Consider the following 26650-nt stretch of genomic DNA (forward strand, 5'->3'; position numbering starts at 1 on the left):
CTACTTCGGGTTTTTGGATTATTATCCAGAAGTCTCAGGCCCTCAATCTCTTGGTCCTCTCAGAAGGAATGATGCTACTTGTGCGCTGCTATCCAATACAATGGCAGTCCACCTCCATTCCGTATCTGGGGACACAACTTGGCCTGACTATACACGAGACATCATCCATCAATTATCAAACACTTCTCCAACATATCAAATGAGTTCTGGCACAGTGGAAGCACTACCCACTTTCCTCGATAGGCCGTGTAGTAGCACTGAAGATGAAGGTGCTCCCGAGAATATTATTCCTCTTTCAAGCTTTACTGATCAATCCCCGTGGGGCATGCTCCAATCTCTACAGGGCGAATTTCATTGCTTTGTGTGGGAAGGGGGTGCCCCTGGATGAGTCAGGCATTGAGCTATTGGCCCCCATCGCAAGGAGAATTGGGGATCTCCAACCTCCTACAATATGTCCAGGCCACTAAACTTTGCTACATAGTGGATTGGTTCAGGGAGGAGTGTGAAAAGAGGTGGCAATTCAAGGATCGAGCAATTGCGGTTACTTCCCTTTGGAAGATCCTGTTCCTGACTCGACCATGGGGCCTTTGCATCTCACTGGTCAAAAGCACGCTTTTAAAAGTCTGAGACTATGTTGCGAAGCAGAGAGCTCTCTCCACACTTCCCTCCCCACTCACCCAAATAGTAGACAACACTGCCTTTACACCTGACGTAGACCTGACTACATTTAGGCAATGGCTGAATGCCGGGTTTTGCTCAATCGGACACTTCTTTGACAAGGAAGGCCCACTCTCATTCGAGTGCCTCCTAGATGACTACGCACTCCCGGAGACGGAGAGAATGTGATATCTGCGGATCCGACACTTAGTGATGCAACCGACAATACAAGAGGGAGCACAACAACCGCTCACTGTTTTTTAATAATGGCTCTGGATGAAAACCACTGACAAGGTCTCATCACTGAACTGTATGGCATCCTCCAAAACATTCCCACTCCTTCCAAAACACCGGGACAGAAACTCTGGGAGACAGAGCTTGGAAGGGCACTCACAACCAAAAAATGTAATGCAATGAGGTATACTATAGGGCATTCCACAAGGCATGGAACATGGTCAGCAGAGAGACAGCAACCAAAATCGCTACATACTGGTACCTCACCCCAGTTTGCCTGCACAGGAGTAAACTCACTCGTATCCCAGATTGCTGGAGGAAATGTAGATCTCCTGGGACACTGGTACATTTGCTTTGGGAATGCCCAGAACTTGAACAATACTGGGATGGGGTCCTGAATGATCTAGACGCACACCTAGACAAACATCTTCCCAGATTTCCCCCCTTTGATGTTCTGGGACTTGCCAACGCCCTTACTTATCCACTCAAATCTCGGTGGGGATGACAGACACTCAAATCTCGGTGGGGATGACAGATCGGTGTAGCATTAGGAGCAGTCATCCAATAATCCTTGCTCACTGGACACTGATGCCCTCCCTGCCCACTTAGGGTGGCTTTGGTGGTTATGCAAAAACAACAGAAGATGGACGGAATGCAGAACAAATCAAACATTCACCCCGAGTCGCAGATCTGGGTTTAATCCATCAGTTTTTTTGCTTGCCATGCCATTCCAGCTCAGACCCAGCCATAAGCAAATCAGTCTTGACCCTGTTCCCCATGGGAACAGTCCAGCCCAAACTGCCAGGCCAGGTCCTCTCTGGAGCAGAAACAAGCATCCAGAGACCGGTTACATGGTATCACCCTTCATCAGCTAGGCTAGCTTATATCTGGTGACATAGCAAGCACTGGACACACGTCTGGGCATGCCCTTCCCACTTGGGGCGACAAATGCAAAAACAACAGAAGATGGACGGAATGCAGGACATATCAAACATTCACCCCCAGTCACGGATCTGGGTTTAATCCATCATTTTTTTTGCTTGCCATGACATTCAGCTCAGACCCAGCCATATGCAAATCAGTCTTGACCCTGTTTGGTGGTTATCACATGTGTTGCGTAAGGAGAAACTCACTCTGGTGCTTACTGCTCAGGCAGACTCCGTTCGAGAACTTTGGCATCTGTATTTGTCTCTACTCTCTAAGGAGTTCCGGGAGTTGACATGCCCTAAATATCTAAGACTTTTGTGACTCACGGAAGTCGTGGTCCCGACACAAACCACAGGGGATACATAAAGAGATTTATATTGAAAGATCATGTGTTTGGTCTTAACGTAAGCTGGTTATGAGTGCTCCTGGGGGAGAGAGAGGGGTTGGGGCGTGTTTATGGATCTACATATATAGTAGCTCTGGGGTGTTGGATCACCTCCTTAGTTGTTTTGTATGCATGTCATGTAATCTTGACTATGCTGATTATAAAAAGATTTGAACCATAAACAGATTCATGTTTTAAGAGTGATCCAACTCCCACATTCAACAGATTGTGGCACGTGGACCGCCCTCTAAACAGAATCTTGTTTCAGGAACGGTCCAACTGCCACAATTGTCAGATTGTGGCATGTGGACCGCTCTTTAAACAGATTCATGTTTTAAGAGATGTCCAACTGCCACAATCGTAAAACTGTGGCAGTTGCACCGCTCTTTAAACCAACTCTTTTGTTGTCTGGAAATATGTGACTCAAGCAGCACAAGCAACAAAAAAATGCCACTGTTTCATTGCCTGTCTGTAATACACACACTGCACTGTCTTTTTTAACTCTCACTCACTGTGTGATCACTTAAGCACTGAGCATAATTTTACTCTACAGTGAATCTGCATCCAAAGAGCATACTTTTTCCATGCTTTGAACATGGCCCATGCCTCTACCCTTCGTTTGCCATCCATGATGTACGTGCCTTGTGCATATCCTTAGTACAGCCCATGGAATTATACTACATCGCCCAAACTCCTATCTCAATTCAAGTAAGGAGAACGTCGAGCCGCAACCCACATGCTGGCAATGATTTCAGCTCCCATACCTCATGGGTCTTTGCCAAACCCCTTAGGTAAAGAGTCAGGAAAGGACGTTGGACTGGTTACAATTCATGAAGAAAAACACCCTGATGGGCATATAAATGTCTGTCAATACTTGCAGAGGAGATCTTGTGGAGGGCTGGATGCCTAAAACCTCCGACAAATTCAGGAAGGCAAGCTATTGGGATGTCCACTCCCTAACACACAGATACACCCATTACAAACCCCTAGATAATGAGCCCCTCAAGCCAGACAGGCATGGGTGATGTCACTTCCAGGCCAGAAAGCATCGATGACATAACTTCGAAGTTAGGGGGATATAGATGATGTCAGTATCGGGTCACGAGGTATATGAAGTTGGAACTTTCAGGTCCACGTATGACATAACTTCCAGACTGCAGGGCATGTGTGATGTCACTTAGAGGACATGACTTCTGGGGTGTAGCCATTCGCCATTTTATGCAAACCATGCCACTTTGTGTAGTTTGATGGTATGTGTCCTTATATTCTGCTTAGGTCTACACATATACTCAGTCAGGCATTTTCTTAAGCTCGTGCCAATGGTGGGGACTGGAGCACTCAACAGTAGCATCATCACATCTCCTCACCTTCCCCTGGTTACTGTTAACTGCAAAGGACAGTCAAGACTTGATTAAGACTTCTACTGCCCTTTACCTCCATAGTGTTAGGGTGGTCATTGCTCATTAAGAGGACATGTTGGGAGATTTGTCATCAGTCACTAAAGCCCATTGCTTAACAGCACACAGATCCAGCCTGTACATAACCTCGGTGATTAAAGGCCATTGCCTAACACAGCACAGACCCAGCCTGTACATAACCCCGCTGATTAAAAGCCATTGCCTAACACAGCACAGATCCAACCTGTACAGAACTTCGGTGATTAAAGGCCATTGCCTAACACAGCACAGACCCACACAGTACTTGAACTTGGTGAGTCACAATACACAGACCATATCTGAATCTCAGTGAGCAACACCACCCCACACCCAGCAGCAGATTGGCTCAGTTCATATAAAACCACAAGCTCTCACCAGAGTCTTTGTCGGCCCTTGCGGATGCAGGAGTTGAAGAACTGGCGGTTGTGACGAAAAGGGAAATGACAAGGCTGCCCGCTCTCAGTCAGAACTGCAAGACATGGAAAGGTGCACGGAGATCACTGTGAGAGGAAAGACATATCAAAGATAACCCTGCATAGGCGAGGGGAGGAAGTGAGCCCGTGGTTGAGGTGCATGAAAAAACAAGCATTTGCAATGCAATGAGTCTCGCGTTTGCTCGAGTTAGAGCTATTAGCGTTGTAAATTCTTATCTGGACTTTTCTTGCCACATAAATTTAAAATGTAAAGTAAAACAGTTGACATAAGCAAGTCATCTAGTAATTAGAAGGAGCTTCTTGTTTTACACGCCACGTTATAGGTATGACCTATAACCCTTTTTTAAGAAACATTTGCAACTTGCAACTTTTCTCACTATCCTCCAGAATAGGGACACTTGATATTTACGTACCCAAGTGAGTGTGGGATAGTTTGTGTACTGTGGCCATGGGGTAAACAATACCCTGCAGTACACACTTACCTTGGAAGTGTATGCAACCCTAAACCTCGCCATACAATTAAACTGACCACATTTCCTGTTAAGGCTGAGAACACTGGTAACACAGTGTGAGCTTTTTTTCGCTAGTAGGATTAGACAAAACAAGCACAGCTCCCCGCCTGTTGCTTAAGGCACTTACTCTTAGAGACCTCTTATGTTACTAGTCACTGGCAAGGCAGCTCAGCGTGTTAATGGGCCTACTTCAGAGTTATGTGTACAAACTGCATTCAGAAGGTCTCTGTTTCCCAGGTTCAGATTTTCATTCGCCAGAGGAAAATACAATGCGTAGTAGAGTCTGTTGGTTGGTAATAGTCGTCAGTCACCCAGATGTGTAGAGGGCACAGGGAAAGCTTTTTGTGCTTCAGAAACATCCTTAAGGAGTACAAACAGAACCTGAATATGAAGGTTTGATTCCCCAAATATTGTAAATTAGGGATGATTTCTGGATTACTTTAACTTTCTGCTGCTCGGGCAGTGTTGTTGTTTATAGTCTATGTGCCAAGCAACTACAAAGCAGTAGTCAGTAACTAAAATGAGATACAGAAATTACAAGCATTTGCAAAGCAGTGGGTCTCACGTTTGCTCGAGTTAGAGCTATTAGCCTTGTAAATTCCTAACTGGACTTTTCTTGCCACATTAATTGAAAATGTAAAGTAAAACAGTTGAGATAAGCAAGCTGATTCAAAGCGCCATGTCCGCCTTGAGCATGAGCGCGAAGGACAGGCACAAGAAGAGAAAGAAGTTAGCTCGCAGTTAAACATATCAGAAAACGTGCAATTATCCATGTAACAGGGTCGATGGCCAAGGCAGTAACAAAACTGCCCCAAGGAGGGACAAACATAAAGCATTTACCAATGACAACAAAGGATTTTTGAAAGGCAAGCCCACAAACGAATGAAAGTGATGGGCATGCGGTGGGCATGGTTAAAAGCCGACAAAGATACGAACACGTCAGAAAAGCAGCGCTTGCACACTGCTATACTCTAACTAAAATATTGGGAACTGTAATGCTGTGCACAAAGGTGGCGGGATTAGTGAGTGTGGGAGCGGGGTCAAAGGTGCGGCTCAAAAAACTAAATATTCTGTAACTTTTTTCGGTCTTTCATCTTCAGATAACTACATGTAAAATAAGCACAGCTTAACTGAAAAATACATGCAAGTTCAGGTAATCAGTGGGAAATCCACTATCGTACACTAGAAAACCCGTAATAGTTAATTCACTGTCTGTGTCTGTAACCAGAGAGCTGAAGAACTGAATCCTGGTTGATGCAGTGGAGAATAGTGACTTGTGTGTGTTTAGTGTCACAAGGTCCCAATCGTGACAGATAGCACTTTGAATATGTAAGTTATTTTAAATTTGCTTTACGCACAGTATAACATAGGCTGCTACAAAATGTACAAAAGTTTAAGATAAAACATTGCTTCTAAAATATAGATTTTAATACTTCCAATACAGTAAAAAGTGCAGTTTTTTAAAATAACTGTCCTTTAAAAGCACACTCTTCACAGCTCAGCTGGTAACTCCCTTTCAATACGACTCAAAAAGAATAAATCTGTGTCATAAGGAAGCTTCAAGTTATTCCAATACCGGCTTCCAGGAACCCATTACATTTGTACATTAATTAGTTGTGCACATTTACATTTTTTTCAGGCAAACAGGCACCCTGGCAAGAAGGCTTGTTTGGCTTGTTTGGCTGTTTGCCACTCCCTCGGTTTCACAGCACAGGTAATTCCCTGTCGGGAAGCTTCATTCAGGTGTTGAGGAGAGGCTGGCGCAGCTAGAGGGGGTATCCTGAAACAATCAGGGTGGGTATCGTAACAGAGGCAGGAAGGGTATCCAGTAGTAGGCATGAAGCGGATGCTGACAGCGGTGTGTAGAGGGTAGCACGGCACAAGAAGGGAAGGGAGCCCAGGACAAGAGCTGAGCGAAGACTGTTCTAATAACAGCACCATAGTTGGTTAGATAGTAACACAAGTGTGTGTGTGTGTTTAAAATGCCACAAAGTGCCCAAGAAAGAACCAGATAAGTTCTGCCTAAAACTGCAGCTACACAAACTTAACAGGATATACAAATCATCAATCAAAAAAGCTAAAAAAAGATACTACTCAGACAGAATTCAAAATGCTCAATCTACAACCAAGGAATTTTATAAAATTCTCAATGAATTTCGAAAACCTACATGCATGGAAGGAAGTCATGCCACCACTCAAGATTTCACAAACAAATTGGCAACTTACTACACAACCAAGGCAGACACATTGGACTCCTATTTAAAACAGAAGAAAACCATCAGCACCAACCCCTTTACTAAAATACCCTTTAAGAATAAACCATCCCAACCTCTACAGTCCTTCAAACAAATATCCCAGGATGAATTTATGGATTTGGTCGAAGCAAGCAGACCTTCTGGTTGCCCTTCAGACCCTTGCCCACCACAAATCTTCAAGAACATCCTGCTATCTACTTCTGCTGCCACACCTGTAAGAAGAATCATCAACAACTCTTTAACTTCAGGAACTTTTCCTGCAGACCTGAAAAAGGCATACATACGACCATTATTAAAGAAAACAAACCTAGACCCGCAAGACCCCAACAACTACAGACCTATCACAAATGGACCTTTCCTGGGCAAATTGATAGAAAGAGCAGCATTCGCCCAGATGTCACAATTCATTGAAGACAATTCTATACTTTCAGACTTCCAAACTGGATTCCGCCCAGGAAGAAGCACTGAATCGGCACTCATGGCAATCTGGGACGATCTTGAAAACACAGTCGACCGAAATGGAGCTGCTGCACTACTTCTCTTGGACCTCTCAGCTGCCTTTGATACGGTTGACCATGACACCCTAACTCAAAGACTCCACAAAGCTGGCATACAAGGGATTGCTCTCGACTGGATTACTTCCTATCTCCAAAAAAGAGCGAACATCATCCACTCGCCCCCCTTCTCGTCCGAACCCTACCTCACAAAAGCAGGGGTTCCCCAAGGGTCAATCATCTCACCTTTGCTTTTCAACATGTACATGATATCTTTACCAGAACTGATCAATGATTTCCATCTCACATGCTACAACTATGCAGATGACACACAAATACTACTTAAATTAGAAGACCCCAAAAACATTGAAAACTCACAAATCTTCAGTTGCCTCAGAGCCGTTGATCAGTGGATGACCTGGAGCCATCTCAAACTAAATACCTCCAAAACAGAAATACTCATATGTGATGACTGGAAAAATTATGACCCTCTGTGCGTCTGGCCTGATGATCTCGGACCACCTCCTCAATTATCCAAGGAAGTTAAAAACCTAGGAATCACCATGGATTCCAAGCTAACTATGAATGCCCAAGTAGACAAATTAGCACGCACAAGCTTCACCATCTTAAAGACTTTACGACGCATCTTCCCCCACCTCGGATTTCCACACAAGGTGCAAGCTACTATCTCACTTGTACTATCCAAACTGGATTATGCCAATAGCCTCTACCATGGATCATCTCTATCTGTTATGAAAAAACTACAACATATCCAGAATTCCGCAGCCAGGCTACTACTACATATAAAGCTGCAAGCCCACATCTCCCCTGCCTTGAGAGCACTACACTGGTTACCCGTTGCCAGAAGATGCACTTTCAAGCTGCTTTGTATCACCCACAAAGCTATACATGGAACAGGACCGCTATTTATCAGAAAGAAAATCACCAAATACATCCAACAAAGAACCCTCCGCTCAAAACTGGCACCCCGCCTTAGAACACCAACATACAAGAAAAAGACTGTAGGTGGTACATCCTTCTCCATCTAAGCAGCCAAACTATGGAATTCATTACCCCCAAATATAAGAGCCACAGATAACTTTCTTGTCTTCAGAAAACTACTCAAGAGTTGTCTCTTTCCTTCATAACCACCTTTTTCAAACAACTATGAACTGCATATGCCTATGTGGATAAATATCTTTTTTTCAGATTATATGTATATTTCTATTTATTTATAGTTTCTTTGGAAAATATGTATTGCTACTGTCATAACAATAAAATACACACACACTCTTTAAACCTGTCTGACTAAGTATTTTTTTACCCATGATTCTAATTATGTATTGTATGTGCATATGTGTGTGTATTCATGTGTGTGTGTATGTATCTGTATATGTTGTTTCTGTGCTTGGCATGTTCGTGGATCATTGCATGGCTCCTGGTTTTTGGGTTGTTATACTAGATATCTATGAATTCCTGCTCTCATCTTATCACACTTATCTACTCATCACTCTTATGTCATGTCTCTATCAAACTATCCTCCATTCTCACTCTGACTCATCCCAAATCCCTTCTACCACTTTCATCTCCTAAATATCTCTGCCTAAGCTCTTCCCTCCACCTCCACATCTAACTCACCGAACCTCACTCTACCTCTGTGACCTCCCACACAACCCTACTAAATTTTCCTGCATTCATCTCACCCTGCTACTATGCTCTCCCTAACCCTTCCACATACTCTTCCCCATCCACCCCCCTTTATTCATCCCAAGCCTTTGGCTTGAGTAAATGAAGGAAATACTCCCAATTAACACTTCTGGATTTCTTTCCTCCTCCACCCCTCCATTACTCCAGTCAATCTAACTAACAAACTCTCATATCTGTGGCTCAAATTATCTCATAATAATACTAAAACTGTACTCATTATTAAATGATACTAATCCATCACTAATTCTTGTTGCGTTCCGGAGTAGCGTGCTACTCATCGAAAAGCGCTTCGATGCCTCGTCAGGGGTAGTAAGCGCTATATAAATACGATTACAATACAATACAATAATCTATCCTTCCCCAAAGGGTTCTTAGTGAGTGAGGCCTGGGACAGAAACAGTACACGGTGAGGTACACTTCCTTTGATGAGGCCTTGGGCAAGTTGCAGAGGTTAGGGCAGGGGCGTTGATGGAGAAGTCTGACATTGTGTAGGAAAGTATCCTCTTTTTTGCCATGGTTACCCCCATTTCCTGACTGGTGTCAGTGTGCTTGACTGTGTTCTCTGGGATCCTGCTGACCAGAACCCCAGTGATTATGTTCTCTCTCCTCTAAATGTGGATGTTGCATACTGGTAACCCAGTATTTCACCCACAATTGGCATACTGGTGTTCCCTTATAAATCCCAAGTACATGGTACTTAGGTAACAAGGGCATTGGGGTTCCAAGGGATCCTTATGGGCTGCAGCATTTATTTTGCCACCCATAGGGAGCTCATGCAAAGGCTTCTGCAGGACTGTCATTGCAGCCTGTGTGAAAACGTGCAGGCACCCTTTCACTGCCATTTACACTGCACCAAGTCACCTATAATTCACACACATAGCAGCCCTCCAGCCCTGAGGGCAGGATGCAAAGTACCTGTGTGTAAGGGCACCCCTGTACTAGCAGAGGTGCCCTCTCAACCTTCAGTACCATTTTCCTGGATTTCGTGAGTGCGGGGATGCCATTTTACGTGTGTACTGGACATAGGTCACAACCTATGTCGAGCTACATAATGCTAACTCCGAACATAAGCATGTTTGGTATCAAACATGTTGGAATCATACCCCAAGGCTTTTGCAAGCACTGGTTGTATGATTCCGTGAACTCTGTGGGTTCCTTAGAGGACCCCCAGTATTGCCATTACAGCCTTCTGAGGTTTTCCAGGCAGCCCCAAACTGCTGCAACCTCACAGACAGGTTTCTGCCCTCCTGTTGCTTGAAAAGCTTGAGCCCAGGAAGGCAGAACAAAGCTTTTCCTTTGGGAAAGGGGTGTAACACCCTCTACCTTTGGAAATAGGTGTCACAGGCTTGGGAGGGGTAGCCTCCCCAAGTCAATGGAAATGCTTTGAAGGGCACATTTGAGGCCCTCCTTGCATAATCCAGTCTACACCAGTTCAGGGACCCCCAGTCCCTGCTCTGGCACGGAATGGGACAAAAGAAAGGGGAGTGACCACTCCCCTGTCCATCACCACCCCAGGGGTGGTGCTCCGAGCTCCTACAGAGGGTCCCCGGGTTTTGCCATCTTGGATTCCAAGTTGGCAGGGAACTCTGGGAGCATCTGAGTGGCCAGTGCCAGCAGGTGACATCAGAGCCCTCCCCTGATAGGTGCTTACCTGGTTAGATGACCAATCCCCCTTTCAGGACTATCTAGGGTCGCTCCTTTAGGTGGTTCTTAAGATTCGGATAGCAAGACTCCAGCAGGAATCCTCTGCATCCTCCACTTAAACTTCTCACCAAATAAACTGTGTCTGGACCCTCCAGGAACTCTACAAACTGCAACAAAGAAGCAAGATGCCTTCTGCAACATTGTATCTTCAGCTCCTGCCAGCAACTGCAACTGTTTCACAGTTGTGCATCCTCTGAGGATGGCCTGTACACAGCCTGCACCAGAAGAGCGAAGGAATCTCCCCTGGGGTGAAGGAGTCACTCCCCTGGCTTGCACCTACTGCAACGTCGACCAGCTGTGTGGATCTCCTCTCCTGCTGAGCTGCATGGATCCTGCATCATGGGTGGTAGACTTAAGTGGTCCCAATGGTCTTGACGTCGCACTGGCCAACTTTGGTGGAGGTAAGAGCTTGCCTCCCCACGTAAGACCGTTCCCCTGTGCACTGCATGGTTTGCAGTTGTCAAGGCTTGTTGGCATCCTTCCATGAAGTTCTTCATGCATCTTGCAGCTCTGGCTCCCAGCACTCTATCCTGCGATGCACAGCTTCCTGAGTGGTTCTCCGGTGGCGTGGGAGCCTTTGTCGCAGTACTGCGTGGGCCTCCTTTTGTACTTCTTTTTTTCCAGTGTTGTGGGACTCCTGTGCATGCTGCCTGGTCTTCTGAGGGCTCTCTGAGTTGCTGAGAGCCTCCTCTGACTCCTCCTCCTGGGTAGAGTCCACCAGGTCCCTCCTGGTCCCAGGCAGCTCCATTTTCTGCTAACCGCAAGCTTTGCATGTGCCAAGGCTTGTTGGCGGACTCCAGCGACGCAAACCAGACTGCAATCGTCCATCCGACGTGGGACATCACTTTCATCAACCAGGAACCCGACTCCGTCCTCATGGGTGGAATACTGACTGTTCTTCTTCACCAGTGGTTCCTCTTTTGCACCTTCATCTGGGTTAGCAGGGGTTCCTGTTCTCCATGGACTCTTCTGTGCTTCTTGGACTTGGTCCCCTTCTTCCACAGGTCCTCAGTTCCAGGAATCCACTGTTGGTGTCTTGCAGTCTCTTCTGGTTCTTGCATAATCTTCTTTCTCGTTTCTGTGTGTGTTCTAGGAAAGTTACTGTGTTTTACTCCTGCTTTCCTGGGCACTGTGGTGGGTTCTAGTACTTACCTTTGGGGGCTGTGTAGTACTCCCAGCACCCCTCTACACACTATGCTTGCCTAGGTAGGAAACCAACATTCGCATTCCCCTTTCTTAGTATATGGTTTGTGTTCCCCTAGGCCCATTTCTATCTAATATGATTTTCACTAATTACACTGTTTTCGAACAGTTTTTATGCCTATTTCTGCATACTAGTGTATATAATTTGTGTATTACTTACCTCCTAAGGGAGTATAGTCTCTATGGTATTTTTGGCATCTGTGTCACCAAAATAAAGTACCTTTATTTTTGTAACACTGAGTGTTTTTTTTTAATGGTGAGTACTGTGTGAGCTTTGCCTGTCTTCCCAGATAAGCCTTGGCTGCTCAGCTACAGCTACCTCTAGAGAGCCTGGCTTCTACACACTGCCTACATTTCACTAATAAGGGATAACTGGACCTGGTATAAGGTGTAAGTACCATAGGTACCCACTACAAACCAGGCCAGCCTCCTACACATTGAAGCAGCTTTCTGCCTCTTACCCGGAAGATGCCTGTCTTTTGGGTTTCACATTTGAGGGTTAATATTAGGTGGACATGTGCATGCCCTTGGGATGCGCGATAGCAAGGTCCCTGTTGGAGGTCTTTAGCCACTTTCTGAGTGGGCAGTGAGGGACCTGGTCACTTCAGATAACATTGTGTATTACCTGAACGACTTCTTGTTCATGGTCTACCAGATTCCCTTGGGTGTGAGAGGCCGTGCTGAGCTTCCACTAGTTAGAGCACATGCTAGGCATACCGTTGGAAGAGGCCAAAACAAAGGGGCCCACAACGAGACTCTGTTTTGTAGGTATTGAGATAGACTCAGTAGAGGGTATTTGTAGGCTACCCCAGGACACGGTGTCCACCTTTCGGGCATTCATTGACACGTGCCTAATGGCTGGGAAAGTCACTCTTTGACAGCTTCAGGTCCTGGTTGGGAAGTTGAACTTCGCCCCCTCTGAGTCATTCCCATGGGGAAAGCCTTTTCCAAAAGCATAGCTAGATCCATGTCTGGCCTCAAAGCCAAATAGCAACACACCAGGGTGTCACGTGAGGTGAGAGAGGATGTGTTGATTTGGAAAGAATTTCAAACAGACTTCAATGGGACACTAGTGTGGCACCAACCGATGCAGTCCAATGCAGACCTGGCTCTCTACGCAGATGTAGCAGGAAGTGTAGGCTTTGGGGCAATCCTGGGTACTAAGTGGTGTATGCAGCATTGGCCAGCAGATTGGGTGGTCTCAGGGCTCACTAAGGACATCACATTCCTCTAACTGTTCCCAATTATTATGGCACTGCACATCTGGGGGTCTCTCTTGGCCAATAAGATAGTCTTTTGCTCAGACAGTATGTCGGCGGTAGCAGCCATCAACAATCAAAATGTGAAATACCCTTTTGTTCTTAGACTGCTCAATACTCTTGTCCGTGCTTGCCTCGCATCTAATGTGTATTTCGCGGGCAAGCATGTGGGGTACAGAATACAGTTGAGGATGCCTTGTCCTGTTTTAGGTTGGCAGACTTCACAGCGTTATGTTCACAGGAGACAGTATGATGAGGTCTTCCCCAAAGAAATTGCGGAAGCTTAGTGCTCCAGTGACCCAGATCTAATAGCAGCATCCCTCGCACCTAGGACAAAGCGTGCATATGAGGTGGCATGGCAAGCATATACTGCATCCTTCCGTGTGGGGAGGGACAAAGGAGTTTCTTACCTGAGGGTGTGTTGCAGTTCATAGTGATGCAGAGGGGGAGGGGCAGGTCGGTGGTCCTTGTCAGAAGACAGATTTCAGCCACAGCATTCTTTTTGGGACTGAGGGGTGTGAGGGTGAGGAGGGCGCTAAAGGGGTGGCAGCGCCTGGCCCCAGTGGTTTGGGATGGGAGGAGGCCAATAGACGTGGCCCGACTGACCTACCTCCTCAACATACTGCAGCTCACAAGGGGTAAGTTGTTTGAAAGGGACGGGGTGCATCTGTCTGCCAGCGGTCACAAATTGTTCCTGCATACAATCTTAGGGTCTACGGATGAGGTGATTCGGCAGCTAAATGGGTAAGGGCGAGTTTGCCAATAGCCTTATTGCCCTGTGGCGAAACTCCTATCTGCGGAGAGAAGGGGGAGACCCAAAGAATTGGACTGTTTTCATGGACTGATCCCTTGGTAGGGTGTTGTTGAGTGGGTGCGGGGCTGGCGGGAGGGGGGATTGACCTGCTGGTGGTCCTGGACCCTTCAGCCCCAACCCTGAATTGCTTAGATGCGGACGTGAAAGGGGAGTATGCCTGGTTTCAGGTACCCCAGCAGGGTCAGAGCGCTACGCGGTACCCTAGTATTGTGTGTTGGCAGCAAGCAAACTGCGAGTCTTTCCTCACCCCTATATGTGAAGAGGACGTGTTACAATAAGTGCATGACGTTTATCTTGCTGCCAGGCAATGATCTCCTTGACGCCTGGGAAGGACAGACGGGGAGATATGATGTATCTGTATAACATACTATTGGGGCCTTCTGCACAATGTTTGCTGTAAAGGGTGCTGTGCAATGTTCAAGACAAAAGATGATGTGGGTGGCACCGTGTGCTTTTCTTCTATGCTGTCTTTAGGTGAAGCAGTGTTCAACAGCTACAGTAGAGTCGAAATGTCCAATGTCTGTCTAGCTACAGTGTGCATTTTTTGCTGAAAGAGTGTAAAAAAAAGGCTACGTCACAGAGAATACCACAACTGGGTTGTCTCGCTTCTTAGTAAGGGCGGTGGGAGTATGTGGGGGCAGCGACTTGCACAATGGAGCTCACTATGGCACGTGTTCTAGCCCAGCGGCCCTCGCCCATTGAAAACCAATGTCAATTTTCAGAAGCAAAAGAGTATGAAGCAAAGGTCCTGCTCACGCAAAACAGGCACAGAAATACATCAAGGATAAACAAACAAAAATCTGACACTTTTGATGCTACAAATCGTAATTTAAAACATGTTTAAAGCATGAGCCAGTCCCTTCGCAGCGGGGCCTGCGATGGCTATCAAGAGAGCTAGATTGGAGCAAGGGATCATTGAGTGCATGGGGTTAGTGAGGTGCGATATGCACCATTTTTTGTGGGTCTAAAATATGTTGGGCCATATGTACAGAAAACGATGCAGTCTAAGGCTGCTGGTTTAAAGGAGAAAGGTGAGTTAAAAGCGGTTGATGATTGATCCAGCTCACTCTAGGTAAGAAGGCCCAATAAATGGTTGTCTGCCTGGGCAGGGTAGAAGATCAGACAACAGTGAGGGATTGAGGCGGGTACACCTGTCGTTCACCAGAGGAAGAATCAATCTGTCAAGGCTGGTGCAGGTCCCATATAGTTCCATCCTATTGTGTTCCATAAAGTGATTTATGGCAGCAGCCTGAAGGCAGAAATTAGTACACATTGCGTGTTTCTCACTTGCAGTGCAGGCAGGTTAATACAACGTTGTGGAGTTGGGGGCTCTTGCTTTAAGTGCAAGTTTCGGATGTAGGGTGCATCTCAAAAGTTGAGAGTGCAAGAGGGTTAGTTGGTACGAAATGGGCAACATATTTGCTGGCAAAGTGTGAGTTTTTATAAAACTAAACTGCTTGGTTTTCGTGTGAGCAGTCAGAGTTTTGTCAGAGCCAGTGAGTGATTCTTATGGATGAAATGTCTGTATTACTTACCAGTAATCTTCATTATACTGAGTCAATCAAGCAATTAACCAATTAGTCTTTTTTAGAGCCCGGTACTCACCCGTAGGGTCTCAAGGCACTGTGGGGTATGTCATCAGAGATCAGTCGAAAAGCCAGGCCTTGAGGTTCTTCCTGAATTGAGGTAGCGATTGCGACTGTCTGAGGTGGAGAGGAAAGGTGTTCCAACATTTTGCCGCAAGCTCGGTAAACGATCTTTCTCCAGCCCGTAGTGTCGCGCCATTGACGTAACTAGTCACGGACACTACCATTTGGAAAGGTGCAAGTAAGGGGAGGCTAGTCAGCCTCCCCCTTTTGTGCATTGTGCAATGTTATAGACCCCGAGTCATGTGGGGTAAAGTTATAAAATAGCAGGTGGGGTCAAGAAGGGGTTTGTGGAAGGGTGCAAGAAGATTAACCCGCCTGCTGGCCGAAAGAGCAATAGTCTACTGTGTCTGGTGTGTTTACTTGGTACCCCCAGACCCTGGGATGTTGCGGCTGCCGAGCGGCACTGAATTAGTAAGGTGACAACATTACATTGGTGACAAGTGGTTGTCCACACTCACCGTGCACTGCACACTGTGGCAGCCGGGTGTCCATATGCAGTGCTCTTGCCAAGTGCTACCAATGCACTGATGATCATGTCGGTGACATGCTCACATCCCAGTGGTTGTCTCTGCGGCAATCCGGCTCCAGCACAGCGTGCGCCCCCATGCCGGACCTGTGAGGCTCCCGTGCTGCAACGTGTACTCCTGCACACACACGTGCTCACCGTGCTGCTGCTCCCAGCCAACGTCCAGATCTGCCTCCAGGGCGTGACTCCTTGCTCCAAGCTCGCTATAACGTGAGTCCATCGACCGCTGTAGGTGACATCTTTAAACCTACCTGCACATTCCACAGTCTGCCAGGGAGCCGGCACAGAGACAATACAGTACAAAAAAAAAAAAAAAACATTTAAAAGGAGGAAAAGAGGAGGAGAGACAGACAAACACACTCCCTACCCCCAGCTGCAATGAAACTAGCACTGAGTTAAGGAGCTGCATTAACTAAGCCACTCCTTGTGACAGTACTCAAGGAAGAAACTGTGACCCACAGAACAGCTCTAACCAATCCATGATGTCCACCATCCCGTAAGGTGAGCCATTTATCATGGGGGGGGCCTCATCAGCCCAAGCGCCCAGATGGAAAGACTGGGTTGAAAGAGTCCTACTATACTTTGAAGCTACTATAGTTGAGAACGCCCAGAAGAGAGCCATGACACTACACCTCAGGGGCAAAGACATATACAGGAACTCCAAAACACTTGCAGAAGCTACCCCCACGACCCACCTGATCCTCATCACTGCCCTTAACATGCACTTCAACCCAATGGCAAATAAATACTATGAATGCTTTGTGTTCCGTCAAGCCCGACAAGAGGCTGAAGAGTCTATTGAATCGTTCCACATGGGACTCAAGGAACTAGTTAGCACTTCAAAGGTGTGCACCGGCGAAGCTACGTGAAAGGGTTCTTGAAGAGTCTTGGAGGGCCTTAGCTCACATCCTGACGATGAGGACAATGAAGGAATTATCCAAAGCTCACACGTCACGCATGGAAGCCGCACTACAAAGACCAATTAAAAATGACCCGGTCAATGTTGTGATGCGTACACCTACAAGACAAAACAAAAGAACACCCACCCACTGCCCCGAATGTGTGGGTACTGTGGAGGGCCGATGCACCACCCCACAGCCTGCCCAGCAAGAGGAAAGCGTTGCACAGGATGCAGCAAGGTAAATCATTTTGTGAAACAATGCTGGTCAAGCAAAACACGGGCTGAGAGCACCACAGTCAATTCTGCCCTTAGTATGCCGTATAAGAGCAATGACATGTATGACGACTATGATTATGAACACACAATTCACTCCATGTTTACTGTAGGGACAGCAGTTCAGACTTCAAAGTGGTTACCGCGATGCCAAATACTGATGGGCGGACACCCAACCCTTGCAGTCGTGGACACAGGAGCCTCCATTAACATCATGGCCTCCGATGTCTATCACCAGATGACTCCAGACCTTAGTGTCAAACCTGCAAAGATAAAAGTCTACGTTTATAGGCAAAACACACCACTCGTCCTGAGAAGACAACCATTGCCTATGGACCCGCTCAGTCAAGACCCAAGTGTATGTTGCTGAAAGCGACCATGGAATGCTGTTGGGGTGCCAAGTGGCCGAAGCCCTTGGCGTCATCACATTCACGTTCAGAGTACACCAAGAGTCAGTGGCTGACATCCTAAGTGAGTTCCCTGAAGTGTTCAACAGCATTGGCTGCCTGCAAAACAAAGAGATACGGCTGCACATAGACGAATCCGTGCAACCAGTAGCACTTTGACATCAACGCATCGCGTTCCATCTGGGACCACAGATAGAAAAGGAGTTGGACTAGCTGAGAAGGCTGGCATCATCAAAAAGGTGACTGGACCCACGCTGTGGGTATCCCCGATTGTTGTCGCTCGGAAGCCCAAGCAGCCTAGTGAGGTGTGAATATGCGTGGACATGCACCTACCAAACGTTGCGATCAAGAGAGAGAGATATCTGACCCCCACAATCAATGACCTGATCGGGTCATCTATCCGAGATCTGGCAAAATCTTCGGAGCCCTGGTCATGGGGTCCACCCCAACAAGCAGCCTTCTAAGCCACCAAGGATGCACTCTCAACAGATACAATCCTCCGGTATTTTGACCCCTGCAAAGAAACAACGATTGCTGTAGAGGCAGGACCGAAGGGTTTGGGGGCAGTGCTGCTCCAAAAACAAGACAACCACGAGTGGTCACAGATTGCTTTTGCCAGCAGGTCTCTGACCGACACTGAGCAGAAGTACTCACAAATTGGGAAAGAGGCCATTGCGGTACATTGAGGCTGCAGGCATTTTCATCTTTATGTGTAGGGAAACTCTTTTATAGTAACCACAGATCTCAAGCCACTCATCCCACTGTTCAACGGGACAGCCTCAAAAACACCCCCATGGATGGAAAAGCGGTTTCTTCAATTACAGGAATATAATTGTTGTCTCGAATATTGACCTGGATCCAATAAACCTAGCCAACTACCTGTCTCAACACCCTCGAGCAGCTACTGTGGAGGAGGTAAGCGAGGCTCATGAAGTAGAAGAGTATGTGAGATACATAGCTGACCAGTCTAGACCGCTGCCTCTCTCTACTGAGACCATATTCCAGGCACTAGCCAAAATGAGTGCTTCCACAAGGCATTAAAAGTTGTACAGATGAATCAGTGGCATGTTGTGAAGAAGCAACTGCCACTACTCACTGCTGTCTCTCAACGAGTAATGAAGAACCTATCATGTCAGACAAGAACTGTCTGTTGACCCCGATGGGTGTTTGTTAAGAGGACACCGGCTGGTGATTCCTTTCTCTCTCACCGACCACATGGTCCAGCTAGCCCACAATGGGCATCAAGGGATGGTGAAACTAACAAATCAGTTAAAGACCAAGGTTTGATTCCCCTTGATGGATGAAAAAGTGGATGGAATAGTACGCTCCTGTGAGTGGTGCCAAGCCTCGGGGGAGCCCAGCTACCCTGTCCCGTTGGAGACAGAAGACAGGCCACGCCAACTGTGGGTTTCAGCCAGTTTAGATTTTGGGAGCCTCCCTGATGGGAGACACACCATGGTAGTGATAGATGACTACTCAAAATACCCCAAAGTAGAGGTCATATCCTCTCTGACAGCCAAATATGTAATACCCAAAGTCGAGAAAACTCTGCCCACCCATGGTCTGATATCCAAATTGAAGACAGACAACGGGCCCCCTTTCAAAGTCATGAGTTGTCATCCTGTTTTAATGCGACAGGTATACGACATAAAGATCACTCCACGCTGGCCTCAAGTGAACAGGGTATTGAATCGATTCATGCGAACTTTGAATAACTTTATCTGAATAGCCTCCGTCTTCCGACAGCTAGCCATATACTCATTTTTTAGGGACTACCGCCAGACTCCACACTCCACTACAGGTGAGCTCCAGGTCACCTCTCCATGGGGCGTGTAGTGTCAGCCTCTGTCCCCCACCATTGCCTCTGGAAGCCTGATCTAGTAAATGATTGACAGGTGCAACAGAAACTACTAGATGCAAACTGGAAAGCCAGTCACTGCAGGCACACCAAAGACTCTGACTTGGTACTCCTCAAGGACCAGTCCCCAAGGAGCAAGTTCTGGTTGCCATTTGAACAACACCCTTGGACCACTGTTTGCCGGCATGGCACCATGGTTGTTGCCTGGAGAGGAACAGCCACCATCGCCTGAAATGTATCTATGTTCAAACGGTTTTACCCCAGCTCTTGCCTTGCAAGGCTGGACACCGACTTTTGTTTCCCCAACACTGATCAACACTCATTGTCCAACACCAGCAATGTTCCGCCAATGACACCTTCATCTCATCCATCTGATTCTTGCACAGCCCTAGGGAGCAATGAACGCCCAGCATGCTCCAGCGAACGACAGGTAGACAATGTCTCTGATCGGTCCACACACACCAATTATGAACTACGTGGCAATCCTGCACCTTCCCAGAAGCTGCAGGATCATCTGATGTAAGACAAAGTATTATTATTTGTTTATATATGGTCTATACCTGCTTTACTCTTGTTCCACTGGTTTTCGGGAGGAAAGTAGCGCTGTGCCAGTGATGTAACTGGTTGTGGGCACTACCATCTTGAAAGGTGCAAGTAAGGGGAGGCTAGTGAGCCTCCCCCTTTGGTGCACTGTGCAATGTTGTAGACCCGAGTCACATGGGGTAAAGTTATAAAATAAATGCGGCCATTAGGCGGAGTCAAGAAGGGGCTCGCGTACGGTGGCAAGAAGGTTGACCCACGGAACGGCTGAATAAGCAATAGTCTACCGTGTCTGGTGTGTTTATTTGGTACCCCCAGAATGTTGCGGCTGCCCAGCGACACTGGGTTAGTAAGGTGACAACATTACACAGCCGAGGACTTCTTTATGTGGGGTACGGTGGCGAGCGACTGCTGAGAGGAGCGGAGAGGTCTGGCAGGGTGCTAAAAGGTGATGCCGTGGTTGAGTTAACTGGATCCAAGGTTGTGGAGGGCCCTGTATGCGTGTACGAGGAGCTTGATGTTGATCCTCTTCTCGATGGGGAGCTAGGTGAGATCTCTCAGGTGTCCTGTGATGTTTTATTGGCGGGGATGTTCAGGACGAGTCTGGTGGAGGCATTCTGGATTTGATGTAGCTTGCTCAGGTTCTTCTTGGTGGTTCTGGCATAGAGGGTGTTGCCGTGGTCAAGTCTGCTTGTGATCAGGGCGTGTGACACGGTTTTGCGGCAGTCACTAGGGATCCATCTGAATATCTTCTGTAGGAGTCAGAGGGTGTGGAAACAGCTGGAGATGACGGAGTTGACCTGTCTTGTCATGGTGAGCGCTGAGTCGAGGACGACGCAGAGGTTGCATGTGTGGTCTGTATGGTGGGGGAACTGCTAAGTGGTTTGATCGTATACACGGAGCACTGTCTATGAGGTTTCAGATAGGATAGAGATATGCATAAGAAAATGCATGGTTAATATAGACAATTACATAGCCAAACCAGGACATTGAAAAGTAAACAAGTATAAAATAACAAGAGCTGGATTTTATTGGATTTGGAATTTGGAGTTCATAATGAATATAACATGAGCCTTGATAAAGTCCTTGCATAGGACGAAACATGTGTTGGCTAAACATCGCATGGTCTGAAGCTTATTTCCATTGGTTGAGGACTTACAAAGACTGAACATCTGGGCTCCACTGCCAAATGGAATTTTATATGAAAGGACATTAATCTCTCCAACTTTCAAAATAATTCTTATGTGATCTCCGGAATCATGGACAGGATGAGTCATATAATGCCTTTTTAATATAAAGAAATATAACACTATTAAAGGTGTTGATGATTAAGAAAATGCTCACACCCATTTGCTTTTGTATCTGATTTTTCATGTTTTTTTTTCTCTTTTGTCATATAATTATTCAATGCATTCTTCCAGATGGTCTTATTGATAACCATCATTTGACTGAGAAAAACAGGATTTTGTGCTCCGCTATTTTTTGTGTCTATTATTAACTGGTTCTTTGATTCCAGCTTACACAGGGTGGCAACAGATGTGTTATAGTGTTATTGAGCACCATTAATTGAGACATTAGGACTTGAAGGAATTGTAGGGATGTGCGGCTAATTGAAGTCATTGTTGCCTCGTGTTTCTTTAAGTGTTGAGGGCCACCAGGAGTCCTCCCAGGCTGAGGAAGAGGGTCCCAGGATGAGGATCTCAGTCATGATGGAGTTCAGCTTAAGGCAGCTCTCCTTCATTCAGGCAGCGCCTGCTTCCATCCCGTCTTGGAACTTCTTTTTGGCCATGGAGGGGATTTCAGTCAGGGAGATGATCAGCTGGGTGTCATCAGCGAAAGAGACGATGTTTAGTCCGTAGTTCCAAATGACTGGGGCGAGCGCAGTCATGTAGATGTTGAACAGCCTGGGTCTCAACGAGGATCCTTGGGTGCCCCACAGCAGTTCTCTGTAAGTTCTGACAGGTGTCACAGGAGTCTGAGTTTGGGTGGTAATTCTTGAGATCTGTTAATTCGGCTGTGGATTTCTTTCAGAGCGAGCAGATCTTGGCATGCTTCCAGTCCTCAAAGTCCTTACTAAATGCCCCCACTGCCCACTTACCCTGCAGCTTAAATACACCACTTGAACTCCTCCCCGTGACCTGTAGAGAGGACTACTTTCTATCCTCAGCATGTTTGTACCAAGTAGTAATGTGAAGAAGAACTCACAAACCTGTCTGCAACCGCAGGTGTTGATGCACTGTATACTAAAAACAAACCCAGCCAGACACCGCACACACCAGTGGTTCCAAAAGCAGCACAGCAATTATCCCTTAAGAGTAATCAACATGCAAATTAAACAAATGTGCACAGCCCATATACTCATGGAAGGGCCGGCCTTAGGGCTGTGTGACCAGTGCGGCCACGCTGGGCACTGACTTGGAGAGGGGGCACTGACCTCAGGGGGAGCTGTGTTTTGCAATAACATGCAATTTAAAAAGCACCTGCTGCAGAATTCTTTGTTTGTCCAGCTTTTAGGCAGCAACAAAATGTCAAGATAACTCTTGTGGTTAATGTTCCTGCTAGGAAGAGACTGGAGTTTCCTCCAGTGGGAGTTTTGACTCACCATAAAGTAGTACAGAGGGTAATATGCCTGATGCAAAGAACAGGTCTGTATTTTATGTGGACAGTTGAGTGGATTAGTAAAGCCAGCATTTAAAACAAATAAAATGTATATAAGAGAGGGGCTATGGAGAGATGAGTGGCACTTTTGCCCGGTGGTAGTGAGGGAATCAGAGGAGGTGGTCATTGGGGGGATGCGCAAAAAAGATTGTCACACCGGGTGCCACCAGCGCTAAAGCTGGCCGTGCTCATGGATGTCGCTGCAACAAAGTGTGGGACACAGAAGTGATATCAAATGTCATTTGCCCCTCATGAAGTGTTGACCCCTTGGTCCACCTTTAGCTCTTCTAAAGACTCCTATCTGCTGCACAGGGACAAGAGGAAGTACTACCGAAAGTAAAAAAAAGTAAACAAGCCACTTAGAGCCCTGCCGCTACCTTCATGACCCCTGAGATCAGGAATAGCAAAGGCAGCAGCAGGCGTATCAAACAGTGATAGCCACTAATACTCGTGGGTACCTTAATTGACCTCCATGTGCATGATGCAATAACAGAACACGAGGAACATCCTATGTGGATTTAGTCACTGATTGACTAGATAGCCCATACCTCGATTATTCACTTAAGAGCGGCACCTATCTGAATACATACGGTGAAGGATTCCAACTAAATCCATATCCTCATGGGGGCTTCAGATGACTCTACAACAGCCCGAAGGACCAAACCATAGGAAATAAAAAAAGACACGTACATGACTACAAGTCTACAACTCAATATCACAGTTCACAATTCGTCAACCGGTTGAACTTTGTTCGTCCAAAAACTCTGAGTTCAACCTAAAAGATGCAAACCTGTGTTCATTTGAAAGAAAGAAGAGATTGTATCATGCCGAGAAAGTAGGCATTTGGAACTCCTAGTTTATGTTTTCTCCTAATGGTATAAAACATTTCAGCTATTTACAGCAAACAAGAGGGTCGTAGTACAGGGCACGACTGGATTTATAGAGGTGTCTAAACTGTGATTTTAAATTGCCAATGGTGGATTCCACCAACAACTTTGTCATACAATGTGCTGTGGTGAAGTGCTGAATTGGAGAAGATAGGAAAACATTAGATAATGTTATGTGAGAAATTTTCCTTAAGAATATCATCACTTTAAATGGGAAATACGAACCGTAAGAAAGCATTAGGTGAAAGTTATTCTACACATTTAAATTACCTCAATATTTTCTTCTTTTAATCGTAAAATATAACCTCTAAATCTTAAGAGTAACTACAGTGATTTCCCCTGACCTTTAAATATGATCCCCAAGTGAGATCTCTCCTAAACCCAACAGCAAACCTAATCCAAAAATATTCCTATGGTTCACACTACCCCTTACTCTGATTGAAGGGGGGTTCCTTACTTATCAAAACTCCAATTTACCCCACCCCATTCAATCCCAAACCTTAAACCTCATCCATACCATTGCCTTCACTCTATCCCTATGCATAATGCTAACCCTTGGGGTAACCCTTTCTCTAAGCCTAGCCATGTTCCATGCCTCAAACCCAACCACTAACCTTAACTCTAACCCAAAACTGACCCTTAAACCTAACCCCAGCCCACACCTTGCCTCCCATTAAACACTTAAAAACCCTCACTTTAATCCCCAGCGCTGATGCACATCCATACTTTCCTAGGATTTTCCCTTGCCACATTCCTATCCTTCATTTTTTTTCATAACCTCTTCTTTTTTGTTACTCTAGCCCTAGTCATTCCTATTCCTTTTTATCTTTTTTCAAACCTTGCTTTTTTTGTTTTCTTCTGTTTTGATTTTCTCACTTTCTATTTCTCGTGATTTTTGTTTCTCACATCGTTCTCGGTTCTGCTCTTGAAGATATATCTTGCTAATTTAGGATTCAGAAATTGTCTCTGGATACACAATTGCATGACTTATGGTCTGTCACCTATGATAGTACCAATAAAAGAACAGGCTTTCCTAACAGTTAATGTTTATATGATGGGATAATGTCTTGCACTGGAGCTAACCATCCCTAATTCCCTTATGCCACAATGCATGAGCATGTTATGAACCATGTGTGCTACCAGGATGTTATGTAGCCATGTTTGTGATGGTGTGGATTGCATCTGACACTGCCGAGTGCTGACCCTTCCTGTAAATGGATGCTACTGACTGCATCACTTACATCAGAGAAACAGGCAAAGGAATATTCATCCTCCATAATGCACTACGTGGGCAATGGTGTCAGAAAAACATAATTGGTGTGTTCCCGCATCCGTAAGCATGGCCCTCGGAACTTTTGCAAGTGTTGTGATTCTGCACAAGCCACTGTGGAGCAGCAGCCTCTGAACGGCAGTAGGCGAGAGGCCACTGAATGCACAAGGGTATGAAGTGACCACCTGTGCACTGTACTGTGGTCTCTTACGCGTCCAGTGCTCTGCTGGCGCCACAATGGATCTGTGTGGAGAAGTTATAGGCCCTGAATATTTTCTTACCAGCCTGATAAAACAGCATGGCTGTTGCTATGTATCCTTTACTTGTGCTCTTGACCTGTCCCTGGAAATTCTGTGCAGTCACTGCACGAATTGTTTCAGACAAATGTTGTAGTACAGCGCTGCCATTTTGGAGAATGCGGTTGCTTTTGTAGGGCTGTGAGTTACTACAGAGATAGCCATTTGTTCCTGCCATCAGTCGATCCTCGCATTTTGCACAGCAACTTTGCATGTGACCAGCCACCATGTCATTAACTGAGACACTAAGGCCCTTATTTATACTTTTTTTGCTCCGTGTTTGCACTGCTTTTTGATGCAAAAACGGCGCAAACTTACAAAATACAATTGTATTTTGTAAGTTTGCGCCGTTTTTGTGTCAAAAAACGGCGCAAATGCGGCGCTAAAGGAGTATAAATATGGGCCTAAGGATCCAATCCATTAAAATACATTTGCGTTCGTCTACACCATGGGAACTCGCAAAGATTTTCCCAGTCGCCAACATTTTGGTCTGTGATGTGACCAAGGGCCGCATTGAAGCGAACAGGGCGGTGGTTGTGGTTCGGGGGGGGTGTTGGAGGTATGGTGGGTTTAGGGGAGTAAAGAATAAACATCTAGTGGCTGAATTGCACAAAGTGAAACCAGAAGCCAGGGATTAATCCTAGCTCCCCCACGTTACCAAACTGTGTGATCTTATGAAATTTTTTTATTCCACTTTCCCTCCATTCTCATAAAAGCACTCAAAATTCAGGACTTCAGGATGAGTGATGTACGAAACCGCCTCTTGTGTTTGATTTAATAAACAATATTTTTGTTCATGTATAACACAAACCCATGCAACTTAAAGGGCCACACAACAACTGACTTGCCTCTTAGTTCACTATTGGCATTGTTGCCAGGGTGGGGGAAAATGCATGTTTCTAGGTTCATGTTTAAAAAAAATACATCACTTTCTATAAAAACAAAACTTCTAATTTTTCAATGTTCTGATATAATCCGATTTATTAAGGTGAAACTGTTCTGCATGTTAATAAAATACACTTTTTAAATTCTGAAGAGACTTATAGTTTTACCCTTTTGCTGCAAGATGTCTTCAAAAATGAAAGTGCTCCTAAAGTTAAGTGGTGCAGCACCACCTAGTTATATCCTTTTAAACTGCAACTAACCTATAAATAAACAGCTGTTTAGTTATAAATAAACAGCTGTTTAGTTAAAAAAAAAAAAAAATGTTAGTGCTCAGTCGGGTAAAAAGCAACCCAGTGAAGCTATTGACCAGGGGGCCACGTGTGGCCCCCGGGCCATACTTTGAGTATCTCTGATCTACACTGTAAATGGCCTTTAGGTTACTGTTACTCATTATGAAAGCATCCATTTGCATTCAGGCT

At 45.9% G+C, this 26650-nt stretch overlaps 1 protein-coding gene across 1 annotated transcript in view; it reads right to left on the reverse strand.

Annotated features, from left to right (window-relative positions):
• Window positions 1-26650, reverse strand: part of F12 (coagulation factor XII) — a 101469-nt gene that overhangs the window by 71589 nt on the left and 3230 nt on the right. Inside the window, exon 3 of the mRNA XM_069244488.1 lies at window positions 4015-4108. Within this exon, the coding sequence (XP_069100589.1) occupies window positions 4015-4108 (94 nt within the window). The remainder of the gene's footprint in view (window positions 1-4014; window positions 4109-26650) is intronic.

This window comes from Pleurodeles waltl, chromosome 7 (assembly GCF_031143425.1).
Source record: "Pleurodeles waltl isolate 20211129_DDA chromosome 7, aPleWal1.hap1.20221129, whole genome shotgun sequence".
NCBI lineage: Eukaryota > Metazoa > Chordata > Amphibia > Caudata > Salamandridae > Pleurodeles > Pleurodeles waltl.